Source organism: Oxyura jamaicensis, chromosome 4, assembly GCF_011077185.1.
Source record: "Oxyura jamaicensis isolate SHBP4307 breed ruddy duck chromosome 4, BPBGC_Ojam_1.0, whole genome shotgun sequence".
Classification (NCBI taxonomy): Eukaryota; Metazoa; Chordata; class Aves; order Anseriformes; family Anatidae; genus Oxyura; species Oxyura jamaicensis.
The window spans coordinates 69,374,503-69,390,233 of NC_048896.1; the positions used below are offsets into that span (position 1 = coordinate 69,374,503).

At 35.5% G+C, this 15,731-nt stretch overlaps 1 protein-coding gene across 16 annotated transcripts in view; it reads left to right on the forward strand.

The window, feature by feature from the left end:
* Nucleotides 1–15,731, forward strand: part of FRYL (FRY like transcription coactivator) — a 174,695-nt gene that overhangs the window by 100,907 nt on the left and 58,057 nt on the right. For 11 of the 16 annotated variants that reach the window (XM_035324906.1, XM_035324904.1, XM_035324905.1 and 8 more), the window contains 13 exons: nucleotides 1,007–1,051; nucleotides 3,991–4,094; nucleotides 4,660–4,768; nucleotides 7,187–7,273; nucleotides 7,900–8,071; nucleotides 8,730–8,862; nucleotides 9,105–9,212; nucleotides 11,020–11,257; nucleotides 11,889–12,074; nucleotides 12,157–12,243; nucleotides 13,042–13,310; nucleotides 13,681–13,876; nucleotides 15,240–15,364. In XM_035324906.1, the coding sequence (XP_035180797.1) occupies nucleotides 1,007–1,051; nucleotides 3,991–4,094; nucleotides 4,660–4,768; nucleotides 7,187–7,273; nucleotides 7,900–8,071; nucleotides 8,730–8,862; nucleotides 9,105–9,212; nucleotides 11,020–11,257; nucleotides 11,889–12,074; nucleotides 12,157–12,243; nucleotides 13,042–13,310; nucleotides 13,681–13,876; nucleotides 15,240–15,364 (1,859 nt within the window). The remainder of the gene's footprint in view (nucleotides 1–1,006; nucleotides 1,052–3,990; nucleotides 4,095–4,659; nucleotides 4,769–7,186; nucleotides 7,274–7,899; nucleotides 8,072–8,729; nucleotides 8,863–9,104; nucleotides 9,213–11,019; nucleotides 11,258–11,888; nucleotides 12,075–12,156; nucleotides 12,244–13,041; nucleotides 13,311–13,680; nucleotides 13,877–15,239; nucleotides 15,365–15,731) is intronic. The other 5 variants (XM_035324898.1, XM_035324907.1, XM_035324908.1 and 2 more) reach the window with 1 other exon arrangement.

Sequence of the window (15,731 nt, forward strand, 5' to 3'; positions counted from 1 at the left end):
CCTCCCCCATCCCTCTGTGGGATGGGGGAGAGAAACGGGAAAGTAAAGCCTGTGAGTTGAGATAAAGACAGTTTATTAAGATAGGAAATAATAATAATAATAGTGTGTATGAAACAAGTGATGCACAATGCAATTGCTCACCACCCGCTGACCAATGCCCAGCCTGTCCCCAAGCAGCCGGCCCCCCACCCTGGCTAGCCACCCCTATACATTGTTCAGCATGACGTCAGATGGCATGGAATACCCCTTTGGCCAGTTTGGGTCAGCTGTCCTGGGTCTGTCCCCTCCCAGCTCCTGCTGCACCCCCAGCCTGCCCGCTGGCAGGACAGAGCGAGGAGCTGAAAAGTCCTTGGCTTAGTGTAAGCATTGCTCTCCAGCAATTAAAACATCAGCATGTTATCAGCACTCTTCTCATCCCAATCCAAAGCATAGCACCCTACCAGCTACTAGGAGGAAAATTAACTCTGCCCTAACTGAAACCAGGACAGAGGGTGACGGAGCATTGGGACAGGCAGCCCAGAGAGGTTGTGGAGTCTCCTCTGGAGATATTCAAAACCTGCCTGGATGCCATCCTGCGCAATGTGCTCTAGGTGAACTTCCTCAGTGAGGGGTTGGACTGGATAATCTTTAGAGGTCCCTTCCAACGTTGGCCATTCTGTGATTCTGTGAAAATTGATGGAGATGAGCTCTGGTATCCTTACCACTTCTTACGGGCAGAGGAAGGAACATACAGGAAAGCTGCTGAAATGGAAGGGAAACGTGTCTATCATTCTGCACTGCAATTTGGTAGAAGAGTTTTTGGTTAGTTTAAACTTAGCATCTGTTACCATAAAACCTTGAAAGCTGGAGAAATGTTTTTTTGCCACTATAGTAAAACCTGTATTTCTACTGAATAGAGTCCTTACTGTACAGCTATCTGTTGTTTTTGTGCTTTTTTCATCTAACATGCATGTGCCTCCCATTCTCATGTTTGTTATGTTTTGCTGTCTCACGTTGCTTTATTTAGATGCCATCTAACAACAGTATCAGAAAACAAATAGAAACACTGCAGGTGAGTTAATATGTTGTTACAACTCAGTGAAACATTGCTTTGTCTCATGTAAATAATGTTTTTTTATGTTAATCACTGTATTTTGTGCTTTCCTTTCTCTGTAAAAATGCTTGAAGTACTGTTAAGAAGCCACAGGACATAGAATAACTAATGTTTCAAAGATCTTTTTTTTTTTTTTTTTTTCTTGGTAGAGTAAAGGAGAAAGATCAGAAAATTATCTAGTATCAGTTTGTTCTAGAGGGTGAAAATGTGTCTTTGTAAGGTTGAATATCAATATCACAGCTGGTTTCACTGAACAGCAATGCATGTTTCCACTGGAAGTAAACTAGCTATTCAGATGTGTGTATGTGTATATATTTCTGTTAATTTATTCCAAAAAATGTCTTGCATGCGAGCAAACTTGAAAACATTTTCACAATTAAAAAATGTGAAACTGATTTATTATAACAACTTGCAGTGCACTAACTTGAAAGACTTTTACACTGTTGGTTTTGCAGGTTTTAAAAAGTAGAAATTGTTTTAGTTCAGAACAGAAGAAAAGTTTAACATCAGTATTAAAAAGTACTTTCTTCAGTAAGTGACTACATTTGACTAACATGGAAAAAATGCTATTTTGTTTCTTGCCTTCATTGAGATATGTTTCATTGACTCTTCTTAACGTGTCATGTAAGACCATTGTAGATTTGCTCTTACTTATTTTGTTTTGTAACAGAGATACAGTTCTTGAAAGTTTATTCCATAGTCTGCTGATATAGTTTATCCATTTTGCAAGTTTTAGAATGTGAAACAGAACTGTGTTTGGGGAAGAAAACAAATAAACCAAAGTGATTGAAAATTTATCATGCATCAGCTAAAAGGGCAGAAATACAGGCATGTTGGGGGATTATATAGGCATATATACTGAACTCTAGGTGCAGCAGTCTCAAAGAGAAAAGGACATACTGACATATTAACAGCAGTTATACATGACGTGTGCCATAATTAGACCAAAAGTAGTCCTTTTCTTCTAGCTTGTTTTGTTCCTAGTTATAGGAAGACATAATGGAATTTTTCAATGCTTAAGAAATTAGAAGTACTGCTTTATTTATAATCTTGTTACACTTAAAAAAACAACAAACAAACAAACAAAAAAACACTTTAATCTTGGTTTTCTTTTGGACCTCTAAGTTAATCTCCCCTTTGGAATACCAGACATAAGATAAGAAAACCAGAGCATCACTCAAGTGGGTTACAATTAATAAAAGTTGTAGAGACTGCATTTTGGACTTGGATAATGTATGTACCTATCTTTGATAATGTATGTTCCTACTTCAGACACCAACTGTTGGCCTGTAGATTAGATAAGTAATAGTGTCATTGGGTTTTGGTAGTTTAAATTGATTGAAATCAAAACCATCACAATCTCTCCCTCTCCTACAGTTTTGAGTGAGCATTTGCTGCTTCCTTGCAATAGCAGTGCTGGTACATTAACTGGGTAGTAAAACCTCACCTGTCTGAATATTAACCAGGAGCAGGTGCACTTTTACACTGTTTAGATTTTGTTCATATCACCTTCCTGTGTTTACCCACTGCCTAGTTGCACATGCCCTAATTTGAAGGTGATGGTAGGAACCCACTGATGTATGTGAAAGGAAGGGTAGACCAGCGTTATCACTATCTTAGACTAATTCTGATATTCTGATAAACAATCATGTATGTTGTCAGTGAAGGCCCACTGTGGCCTCTGCGATTTTGTGATGGGCATTTAGCCTTTCTTGAAGTAAGTTACTGCCAAAACCAACAGTCCTGACCCGCCCATGTTAAAGCCATCCGAGTTACTCTCTTTGGATAGGCTGTTGCACAGACAGAGCCATGAAATGACTTGAATTAGCTGGACTTTCTTACTGCTTGAGTCAGTGCAGAGGGGGCAATGGGCCTGCTAAGGAGGAAACAAAGATGAGAACATCCTTTTCCCACAGTACTGTGTCTTAGATCCATTTACACCCATTGTGAAATTGCACTCTACTTGTCCCAGGAGGACAGTGTAGCAGTGCTATTCTGATTCATTGGCTTGTGGTTGAGGCCACACAGAAGTGAAATTAGTTGGTTCAAGCCATCAGGCAGAAATGTGCCTTGAAACAAGACTTTGCTAGATATGGGGAAGAATTGTTTGGTTGGTTGGTTGTTTTTTTTTCTTAACTGAGACAATGCCTGAAAGGTGCCAACTGGGAGTAATTTATTCTGCTCATAAGCTAATATGAGCCAATATTGGCTAATATAAGCCCATTTCAAGAGTCCCATTGAATACTTTAAGATTATAAATGCAGTCAGAATCCTCAGCTGGAAAAGGGATTGCTGGAGCTGGTATGACAGACACTACTGTCACTCACTGTTTTGCACAATCTAAGAGCTAAGAGGAGCAAAGCTAAGCTTCTAGAAATAGCTTTCAGACAAAAAAGAGCTTTATACAGTGCATAATTCAGTAATGCTTGCCCTGCACTCTTTTTCTTCTGCACCTGCTACCATCTGCTGTTGTGAACTGAATACTGGACTTAGATGGACTTTGTGCCTGATCCAAAGCAGCTATTCCCATGTTTTAGACAAAGTATAAGTTTGCCATAAAGCAGGCATCCCTTACCCGATGGCTTTCTAATGAAGTTCTTTCAGGCAGTACACCCTTGTTACTCATCTCAAGAAACTGCTGCTCATTAGTTAATGCTTTGTTTTCAGGGTGAGACTTAGAAAATAATCTCAAGTTACTGGTTAAATATTTAAATAGCATTGGAAATATGTGATATAAAGTTGGTTTTATGGATACACTTTAAAAGATGTAGTCAGTATTAAATACAGCAGCTTTCATTGTTAAAAAAATATTCTCAAAAGTCAGAAGAGTAATTAATAGTAGAATTTTCTGAATGTCTCACAAACAACAGTAACTGTATTTTTCATTTATTTTACAGAATAAAGATCCCAAAATGTCCCGAGTTGCACTGGAATCTTTGTATAGATTATTGTGGGTTTATGTTATTAGAATAAAATGTGAAAGCAACACTGTAACTCAAAGGTAAGTTCATTGTGCAAGGGATTGTAAATGATTGCTGGTTTTGTTTTCTTTTCCTAGTGATATTAAAAAAGATCTTGAAGCCACCTTGGGGATGGGCTTGTTGGGTAAATAGAGGAACAAAGACTTCATCTTAACAGAGAAAACCAAGAGAACCTGTTTAGTTTGAACAGGAGAAGGAAGATAATCTGCAGTTGTCTTTTATATATGTGATGACAGAATTGAATGGAGAGATAAGAAATGGAGCATTTAGTTAAAAGGCAATAATGGTACCAGAACAACTAGGATGTGAAGTGACCATCACGAAGTATAGTCTGGAAATGAAAAGATTTGTTTTTAATAATTAGTATAATGAGAATTTGGAATAGTCATGCAAATTTTCACTGCAACAATGGAGGGCTGTACTTTCTATAGGAGGTGACAGGACCTGTCATATACTTCTGTTATGTAGTAGTGACTCTCACACTCCTTCTAGGTTTGAATTATAACATCTATCCTATTAAAATGAGTTACTTTTTAAACAATGTTTACTCATATTTATTTTTATTCTATTTTTCAATTCCTGTAGTCGTCTCATGAGCATTGTATCAGCACTTTTTCCAAAAGGATCACGTAGTGTGGTCCCACGAGACACACCTCTGAATATATTTGTGAAGATTATTCAGTTCATTGCTCAGGTAAGAATATGTCTAGGTAGAGATATGACAATAGTATGAACATTATTTGGAAGAAATGTAAATTAAAGGTTATTTTTTAAATATTTGTACTGCATTTTAGCGGTTTTATATATTGAATAAAATTTCCCCCAATATATATATAGAATGGAATGACTAATTCATTTCTACTAGTCACAAAACTATTTTCCCTAAACTACAGTAACTTTTGAATGAATATTATGATTAGTATTTACATTTGTATTGCTCTGCCTTGGGCATGTGTACATAGATATAATACAATAATATAAGTACTATTTGTCTCTTATAAATATATTATAATGGAATAGCATCTGAACAGTAATGTCCAGATATTGTTATTTAGCATGGAGTTTAGTTTCTGTAGACAAGAAAAGTATGCAATGTTTGCATTAGTGTGTAGTTCATATTGCATTATGGTATTATTTCGGGTGCTTCTGCTGTCCTAATATGCAGGATGTGATCTCTCAGGATACAATACTCATTCATCTATAACCTTATAGATAAAGTTTTCCCATCTCATGGATAGCTTGCCTGTGCTTCAGCTTCCAAAATGATCTGCTTCTGTTCACACAGAAAAAACACTTCACAATCTGTATTTGTTTGCTAGGGTTCCTCTTCTTAATTATCAAATCTTTAAGCCTTTCAGTACAGTTCAGCTTATTTCAAAAAACATGTTTAACATGAGTAGAGTTGTGCAGGAATTTTTTAAAATGAGATGACTCAATTGTGTCAGGGGATGAGCTGAAAAAAGTGTTTGACTTTCTGTGTATCGTGAAATTTAAGAACATTTAAGAACTCATAAGTATCTGGAAAAAACAAACAACCAAACAAAAAACAACTATTACAACTATTGAAAGCTCTCAGTAGAGACTGGGGTTTTGTGATTTAAATTTAGAGTTTTCATCTGAACTGTGTTTTGGCTACTTGCTTCAGAAACTAAACAAAACTCTTCCCTGAAATCTCTGTTCCTGATATCTGTCTGTCATGTTGATGTGCGCCACAGCACCTGGGACCAAAGAAAGACCATCTGTGTTCTGTTTCCTTACTGCATGGTTTGCAACAGAAAGAATGTTAAACAAACTGACTTAAATGTAGAAAGAAGGAAACAAAAAAATAAAGCTGAATTAAAATCGGGAAGATATATTGGAATGAAGACCTTGAAAAATGAGTAGGAACAGGAAGCTGTTGGATGGGATAATGGGTACTGCCTAGACAGAAAAGCTAATTGTTGGAATCAATGGGCACATACCCAAATTTCAGCAGGAAGCTAGTGAATGAACTGGGTATAAAATTAAACTGGAACAGATTATTGGGAAAGTCAAGATGCTTCTTCTTAGTCCTGTTCACCATTGTTTTGCTGTAAAATTCAGAGAAAATCCAGAAGGTGAAGATTAATTAAGAGTTCTCTTAATTAATAGATGTTCATTGCTTCAGCCTTACTGTAAAAGCCTATACTTTATTTACCTTATTCTTTTCGGTTTCTGTTCTGAGTACACAATCTCATGGTGAATTCTCCTGTTGCCCCTCTCATTCTGGTTCTGGAATGCTTTTAAGTGTTCGTTATGTTTGTTTTTTTCACGTGTTAAACAGCTGGAGACCTGAAGTTCAGCAGAAAGTAAATGCTGAAGTTCCTGGTTTTTGGTGCAGGTTTCTTCCAAACTAGATAAAATTTCATAACACAACCAGGGTTTTCAACTTAGCAGTTCCACTAATGAGATCCCAGGAACTGAAATCAGGCATTCTCAGGCTGAAGTAGATGTAATTAGTAACCTACTGTGAAAACTTTATTTAACTAACTCAACTGTCATCAGCTGTAAAAGCTATCTAACAGAAGCAGGAATAAAATGTACTTTTCAAGGGAATGTTCAATTGTCTTATATAGCAGACTGGGTTGTTTTGTTTTTATTTCTAGCCTATGTAGTACCTTTCTGAACTTCAAGGATTGAACTAAATTCATTAAAAAAATAATAACAACAAAAATTTGGTATGTCAATTTGATACAATTTTTTTCTGTTGGCATCTCTTGAATTGAAATGGATTAAAACTGCACGTAAACATACTATATAACCATTCAAAGAAAACCTGAATCATAATGCAAAAAGGAGTTAATCTGAGGTTGCAAAGGCAACCTTATTTGATCCATTTCCTAACTCATGGGCTTTTACCAGTCTGATATTGTTATTATAATGTATTTTGGATTTATGTTTAATGTATTAGATTAAAGACTGTTGAACTGTACTATATTTTAAAAAGAAACATTAATTCATAAGAATAAATTGGAGAGATTTTTTTATTTTTTAAAAACTTTTAAGACATGATATCCTGTACCAATGAAGCTTAAATTAAAGTATGCATAGTAACAGAAACAAGATAATCATATCAGTCTTTTTTCCTTTATAGGAACGTTTGGATTTTGCAATGAAAGAAATAATATTTGATCTTCTTAGTGTTGGAAAATCACCTAAAACCTTTACTATTAATCCAGAGGTAAAATAAGCTTATTACTTGCATGCACTGAGAACAGGGTGTTGGGGCAAATTTTTGGGAGTGTGGTTAACTATTTTCAAGCTGTTTTGAAAGCCTGAAATATCAAAAGGGGATAAAAGTAAAGTAATTACAGTTGCATACAATTGCTGTTTCATTTCTGGTTAGTAAGCTAGCAACTACTGCAGTTTAGACTCATTTCAACTATAAATTCATTATTTGTGAGTATTTCTTACAGTATAACTGAAAAGCCTTTTTTCAGGGAAATCCTAATGGCTTCTAATAGTTCAGGACCCAGTTTAGTAGATGAGACAATGCCTGTCTTCAGTGTATCATTCTCAATATTCATATTGAGTCCTTTAGTTCTGTGTACTGTAAATCATCCAGTATATTAGTCCATGCCAATGCAGTTAACTGGCATCAGAGTTATGGGGAGGCACTTGGGGCTTAAATTTTATTCTTGATAGTTTTGTTACCCTAATATTTAACATTTAAATAATGTCTGTCCTACTAATGCTGTTTGCTTAAAAAGGGAAAAGGAAAATTGCTTTTGTCTCATCTGTGTTATTTTAATGTTATAATTCCTTCTGTTTTTTACTTCCTTTTCCTTCCCTTGGCTGCTTTTGTAGAGGATGAATATAGGCCTCAGAGTCTTCCTTGTCATAGCAGATAGTTTGCAGCAAAAAGATGGTGAACCACCAATGCCAACAACAGGAGTTGTTCTTCCCTCAGGAAATACTCTGCGTGTTAAGAAAATCTTTCTTAATAAAACTCTGACAGATGAGGAAGCAAAAGTTATAGGTATGTTGTAGTCTTTTGTGATAAGTTCTCAGTTATTCTCCAAGAGTACATCTGCGTAACTTCATTTCTGTATTTATTTTAATTCTTAGTGAGAATGTAATGGTAGTATGATTCTTTAGAGAGGGCTGCTACACAATATTGAACTTCTGGTGTATATAAAAGGATCCTTGACTTTTTTAAAATATGTTTTGCACACCCGAGTTAGCACACAGAAGACTGAGTGCAATTACTGTGGTAATTAGCATGGCAATTTTTGTTCCCGTGATGGCACTCTAGAAAGTCTCAAAACACAGCTGAAGTGGAGTAAAACATTTTTGATCCCTTTGCTCTATTGATCTTCTGCAGATGAGGTAGTTGTCTCTAAGGGACTGTCTCAAGCTAGAACTAAAATGCTCAGAACGGAGAAAAGCAACTAATGATAATTTCCATGTTTATGTTCTTCCTGAAAGAAACTTCTACTTTTATACAATGCCTCCTACTGCTCATTTAATATGCTTTTTTTTTTTCTTTTGATACTTAAAATGTGTTTCATGTCATCTTCTGTACTATAAGAAATGTGTCCCAAGCTGAATGTGGTAAATATTTTAATAAAAATGTAAAAAATTAAATGAGAACATGGAATAGTGAAAGAGGTTATCGGAACTCTTTGCCATTTCAGGAATGTCAATATACTATCCTCAAGTCAGAAAAGCACTGGACAGCATTCTTAGGCATTTGGACAAAGAAGTTGGAAGACCCATGTGCATGACTAGTGTGCAGATGTCCAATAAAGAACCTGAAGACATGATTACGTATGTATAAAATTATGGTATTTTCATTGTCATGTTATATTATTTTTATGTTGTGACGTTTCAGAGGCCATCATTAATACATTACACATGTTGGCTTTTTACTGGAATATTAAATTAAGGCTAATTTAATTAATTAATGCTAAAAACTTTCAGATGTTTTTTAGTTTTGACATAAGATTGAAAATGTTTGTGGTATACTAAGTAGATTTTCCTGTTTTGTTGATTATAAACTGGTTTTGTAGGGGTGAAAGAAAACCTAAGATAGATTTGTTCAGAACTTGTGTTGCTGCTATCCCAAGACTGATTCCAGATGGCATGAGCAGGACTGACCTCATTGAATTGCTTGCAAGGTAAGGGAAATGAAATTCTACTCATAGCGAATGCTTGTTTTTAAAAGCTGTTTGTATAAGAGAGTTTGTCAGTGCAATATAAAGTGTGAGTGCACCACATCCAGAATCTATTCCTCCTATTGTTCTACCTCAGCAGTTGATCAGGTATTACTGGCTAGAGGAGCAGGAGGTAAATTTAACTTGGAAGATCAAGGATTTGTTTTTAGAGATAAACTTTTGAAAAGTGGGTATTTCTATTATTTGTTTTTTTATACTTGTTTTATCATTTTGTTACTACTTTCATTATTTTTTCTTGTTGATAAAACTAAAGTATTGTAAAGGGGTGCTTATCTGACATTACCAAAATATGAGACAAACACTAATGGGAGACTTTTTTTCATGCTCTCTACTTAACCTGATTCCTTTTTGCATTTTGCATAGAACACTATGCCTGTTCTTCCATCTCTTATCTCATTTTAAATTGAATGTGCCTTATCTGTACCGATAAGTAGTTGAGATAAATGGGCATCCAGGGCTTTGCAGATAGGTAATCTGAGCATTCAGTAAGAATATGTAGTTGTGGTACATACAGGCAGTCTTTACTTATTACTGGAGCAATAAACCTTCCTTTTTTTATTTTTATTTTTAATGTAAGAAAGGTCTTAGTGTAGGAATACAGAATAGCTTTTAGTTTTGAAATTACAAACTCATTTTTATGTAGTGTACTGGGTTAGATGTATATAAACTCCAGTAATGATGTGCAAGAAGAAGGTTTTTATAACACTTTTTTCTTCAATATCAAAAGTGGCATAGAAGACAAGAAGTATTAAATAATAATACAGTACTGGATAAGTTTCTTCTACCACAGCAGACTGAGGCATATTTTAAACTGTATATGCGAATGTGGTGTTTTTTGTTTTTTTTTGTGAGTTTTTACTCATATCAAATCTAAAGCTTCTTTATCTCCAAAAATAATCCATTCTTTTAGATTTTAATTTTAAAAAAACATACTGTACATCACACGGTGCCTGCACAATGAGTGCTAAGGTGATTGCTCAGATGCATGCAAGTATCATAGAATGTCTCAGGTTGGAAGGGACCTTAAAGACCATCCAGTTCCAACCTGACTGCCATGGGCAGGGACACCTCCCACCAGACAAGGTTGCCCAGGGCCTCATCCAGCCTGGTCCTGAACACTGCCAGGGATGGGGCATCCACAGCTTATCTGGGCAACCTGTGCCAGTGCCTCACCACCCTCCAAATTGAGAATTTCCTCCTAACCTCTAATCTAAATCTCTTCTGGTATAAAACCACCCCACCACTTGTCCAGTCATTATCTGACTGAGCAAAAAGTTGCTCTCCATCTTTTTTATAAGCCCTCTTTAAGTACTAAAAAGTTGCAATAAGGTCTCCCCAGAGCCTTCTCTTTTTAGTCTGAGCATCCCCAGCTCTCTCAGCCTTTCTTCATAGGAGAGGTGTTTCAGCCCTCTGATCAACTTCATGACCCTCCTCTGGACCCGTTATAACAGATTAACATCCTTCCTTTGCTGGGGGCCCCAGACCTGTACACTTATGAAAAATTTGATCAGTCTTGAAAATTACATGTTTGCATTCAGTTTTGTGAACTCTTGTGTTATTTTACAGTATTAGTAGTAGGATCTTCTGTTAGTAGTCAATTTCTGATGTATTCAGTGCAGAGATGCATCTTTGTGGAAGTATTCTACATTATACAGTAAAGAAAGTAGAGTTAGCACCAAACTTGAATTTGTAAAGGCTGATGAAAAATATGCAAATCTAGGGTGATGATACTGGTATTTTTTCTAAACAGGCTGACAATTCATATGGATGAAGAACTTCGTGCCTTGGCTTTCAATACTCTCCAAGCATTAATGCTTGATTTTCCAGATTGGCGGGAAGATGTTCTTTCAGGATTTGTATATTTTATTGTGCGTGAAGTGACTGATGTCCATCCAACACTTCTTGACAATGCAGTAAAAATGTTAGTGCAGCTCATAAATCAGTGGAAACAAGCAGCCCAAATCCACAATAAAACCCAGGATTCTCAGGTATTTTAAATAAGGTCCTTTGGTATTAAATATATTTTAATCTGCATACAATTTTATTAGTATGCTTTATTGTTTCAGTTAAGTAAAAAAAAAAAAAAACAGTTTACTTTCTTACAGTGCATGAACATTTTTAGACCTGTTATTTAAAATATTTTTGAAAAAAAAAAAAAGTGTAATATTATTAAGTAGTCTCTACACACTAATTCAATGCCACATTTTGCTTTGCATCAAAAGTCAATATGCGGGACTGGAAATAACTTAAACAGCAATGTTAAACAGTAGATCTACAGGAAAAGCACCACTTTTCACTAACATATAGCAGGGGTTTGAATAATTTTATATGGTATTAAGTATGAGAGAGTCATTTCCTTATTTTTAATTCTGCCTTCGTTACATAATTCATGTAAGGAAGTGAAATAAGAAAGACTTTCTTGTGGTATTTGTTTGGACTGAATTCAGAGAGAGAGACAAAAAATACCAAGTAGCTGATATAATGTTGTTATCATAATGAAAAATATGAGTAGTAGCCAAACAAGACCTAAATACCTTTTCAATTAATTCTGTCAAAAGGAACTATAACTTGGCTGTGTTTACTTTCTTCTTAATTTAACTTGCGTGATCTGTTTCTTAGCGTGGTGTATCCAACGGTGCTGCCCATACCCTTCCTCTGGAGAGGACCCTTTATTCCAATGTATTTCATGTGGTGGAAGGCTTTGCTTTGGTCATTCTTTGCAGCACAAGGCCTGCAACAAGAAGATTAGCAGTCAGTGTGCTTAGAGAAATAAGGGCCTTGTTTACACTTCTAGAAATTTCTAAGGTAAGAGCATATTCATGTACCTGCTTAATGAAAGGGTAGTGCTTTTCTTGACTTTGAGTTCTTTATGCTTTGTATTTTGTAGAGTGATGATGAGTTGGCTATAGATGTAATGGACAGACAAAGTGCTTCTATCCTGGAGAGTTTCATACATCTTACTGGGGCTGATCAGGTAGGAGAAGTTTCATGTTAATTTTATCTGAGGTATTTTTCTAAATCTGTTTGTCCCAGATACATTACATTCAAACTAATTTTATCAGCTATTTATTACCTTAAAAAAGTAAAAATAAAGCCCTCCCAGGTCCTCCAAAGCTATCCCCCCCCCAAAAATGAGGAATGTTGTGAAGCTGATGACATCATTGTGCATTTTCTGATCAATAATTTGTACACCACCACACAGACACACACATACCTTTGTCTTGTGTCTGTTTTTTTTCCCATTTAACTCGCAGATCACAAGTTGTTGGAAGCAAAGACCACTGATTTTTTCTGCAGCCATATAGTATCTAACAAGCAATATGTCCTTTATCCATGATGAGAGCCATAATAAGTATCAATAAATAACAGCTGAATTCCGTATTATATATTTAACTCTTAAGTATCAAAGAGAAGCTTTTCTGTGTTTGGGTTTAGGAAATGAATTGGAAGTCAGTAGTAAGCTGTTAAGAGTCTAGAATCTTTTGGAAGAATAAGTCATCATGAGTCAAAAGACCTTTTTTTTATAATTTACTATTACCTAATATCCAGTTCCTTTCCAAGCAGTGTATTTCTGTCATTGACCATATTAGGAAATTTTCTAAAACAATATGAATTAAGATTGGTTAAGTAATGTGTTTTATTTATGCCCAAGTATGCTTCTGACACTAAAGATTTTAATAGATATTTAACAATGAAAAAAACATTACTTAATCTTCATGGATATAATTTTTTTTCTTGCTCTTCTTTTTTTTCTTTTTTTTAATACACACAGACTACTTTACTATACTGTCCCAGTTCAATAGATTTACAGACTTTGGCTGACTGGAGTTCCTCTCCAATAAGCCACCAGTTTGATGTGGTCAGTCCATCACATATATGGATATTTGCACATGTGACTCAAGGCCAAGATCCATGGATTATAAGCCTTTCAAGTTTTATGAAACAGGAAAATCTTCCAAAACACTGCCCAACAGCTGTAAGCTATGCTTGGACGTTTGCTTATACCAGACTCCATCTGCTGTCTCCACAAGTGGATATAAAGTAAGCTCATTTTTGATTTATCATCATTGTAATGCTGTTATGTTTCAGTGAGATAACGTTCACTGCTAATATTTTGTATGGGTTTAATTCAGCGTTATATAACAAAAAGTTGAAGCAGTTCTATTGGGAAGAAAAATTATCTGCCTTTGGCAATACTGTAGTTCAACAAGTTTGACTATTATATGTTATTGATGTACAGGTCAATTCTGAATAATTTATTCTGAGTTTACTCTGTTAACAATTATGGAAACAAGGACATATATATAATTATAACATAAATTCAATGCAGAAACGAAACCTGGTGAGCTGCTTTTTTTTTTTTTTTTTTTTACTGTATTGAAGTGAGTGTTGTTTTTGTTTTTTTAAATAGCAGCCCTATCAATGCAAAGAAAGTGAATACTACTACAAGCAGTGACTCCTACATTGGGCTCTGGAGAAACTACCTGATTCTTTGCTGCAGTGCAGCATCTTCTTCAAACTCCTCCACATCCACTGGCTCTGTGAGATGTTCCCCTCCTGAGACGCTGGCGTCTACTCCTGACAGTGGTTATAGCATTGATTCAAGAGTAGGTTCTTCTGATGCTTACTATAAATACCTTTAACTACATGTTATTTGAAGGAGAAATACTCGAGGCTTATAATTATGATTCTTAAAAGCTTGTGTAATTAATCTGAAAGCATAGTTTAGGATACATTTGTCTTTCATTTGTTTAGAATCATGTTTGAGTTCACTTCTCCCATTTGGTGCTGTAGAGGCTATTTTGCCTATGTTTTTTAAGCAAAATCTAATAATGCACTGAAAATGCAAACCCAGTCTCAAAGTCTTATCTGGTGATAATGAGGAAATCCACAACTGAGGCAGTGATCTGTTCAGCCATGATGTATCTTGTTATATTTTTCCAAACCACAGACAGTTTTCTGTCTGCATTACTTCATATCACCTGCAGCTTCAGTTTGGTTGTTTGTTGCTTTTTGTTTTTCTCATTTTGGCTTCCTGTAGCAGATAGAGTAGAAGTGAAGATAATGCATGGATTGAGCAGCAAATTTTTGGCAGAAGCAGCCTATTCCGGTTGTTTGTTACCAAGATCCTTCCCTTAAGTCTGAGAAACTGCAGACTGAAACTTTATTCTCTTTGAGGGCAGAAGGAGGGGGACACCTGCAGTCCACTTCCTTTTCTTAAGAAGGCCAGATACATTAAACGTACAAGTCATCATCATCATTTCAACAGGTTTACTTTTTCTTTTAAAGAACCAAAAGATCTTGCATGATGATTGTAGGCTCTCCTATTAAATTAATATGCAAGTGGGAATTTGAGAGCTAAAAAAATTCTCATTAAAGGTTTTCCCTGAAAAGAGAAATGTGCCTATAGTCAGAATGTCTTCAAGATAAGCATGGAAGAGCCTCAGAAATACGTTGTCCAAAGCTAGCCACATAACCCTGTAGGTCACTTTTTATACTTGATTTTCAGACTCATGGAATATCACGAAGATCTCTAATGCTGTGCTTCTCAGCCGACTGTAAAAATTTTGTGTAGCTGTATTCACAGCACATCTTGGAAAAGAACTCATCTAGTAATAATCTGTTATGTACTCAGTACAAAGTCTCAGTAGGTACCAAACAGATGGGAAGAGATCTCCCCCAGAGGTTTGTAAATCAAGTGAAAAAACAGCAAAGACTAGGGTAGTTAAATACTGATTTTTTTGAGGCCTTCACAATTATCTTCATCCCTCTTGATCACAGTAGAGAGAGGATGTGCATTTTGTACTATTTTAGAAATATGTTGTCCGTGTCAAAGATCAAAAACTTTATAATGATTAGTTCAAATCAGTGTTTATTGTGAGAAGAATCTGTAATTATAGTATGTTTTAATGTCACCACCTATGTGTTAGGTAAAGGCTTCATTCTGTTTTATTCCGGTTTTCTTCTTAGATCATTGGCATTCCATCCCCTTCTTCCTTGTTTAAGCACATAGTTCCGATGATGCGCTCTGAGAGCATGGAAATTACAGAATCCCTTGTACTGGGACTTGGCAGGACCAACCCAGGAGCTTTTAGGTAATTGCTGTGTTTCATCTGTTTTTATGCTAATTGATTATGAAGTTGGAGAAACAGAGCTCAGGAAAAAATAAAAAATTTCAGCTTTTTAAAGCATTAAAAATCTGGGAAAATGGATTATCACCGTCTTTTCTATAACTTAGTTGTGTGACAATGAGTAGAAGAGGTTGAACTAATTTTATTATTTTATGCCTTTATTGATGTTTAAGGCTTCCTCATGAAAGAACAGGCCATGGACTATTAACACCTGAAATGTTAATCATGTTGAAAGTTATTAAACTCATTATTGATAACACCACTTAAACCTGCTAGAATATTCTTTTTCTCTTTTGTTTTCTGTTAGTAATCACATAACTTGTCTAGGTGT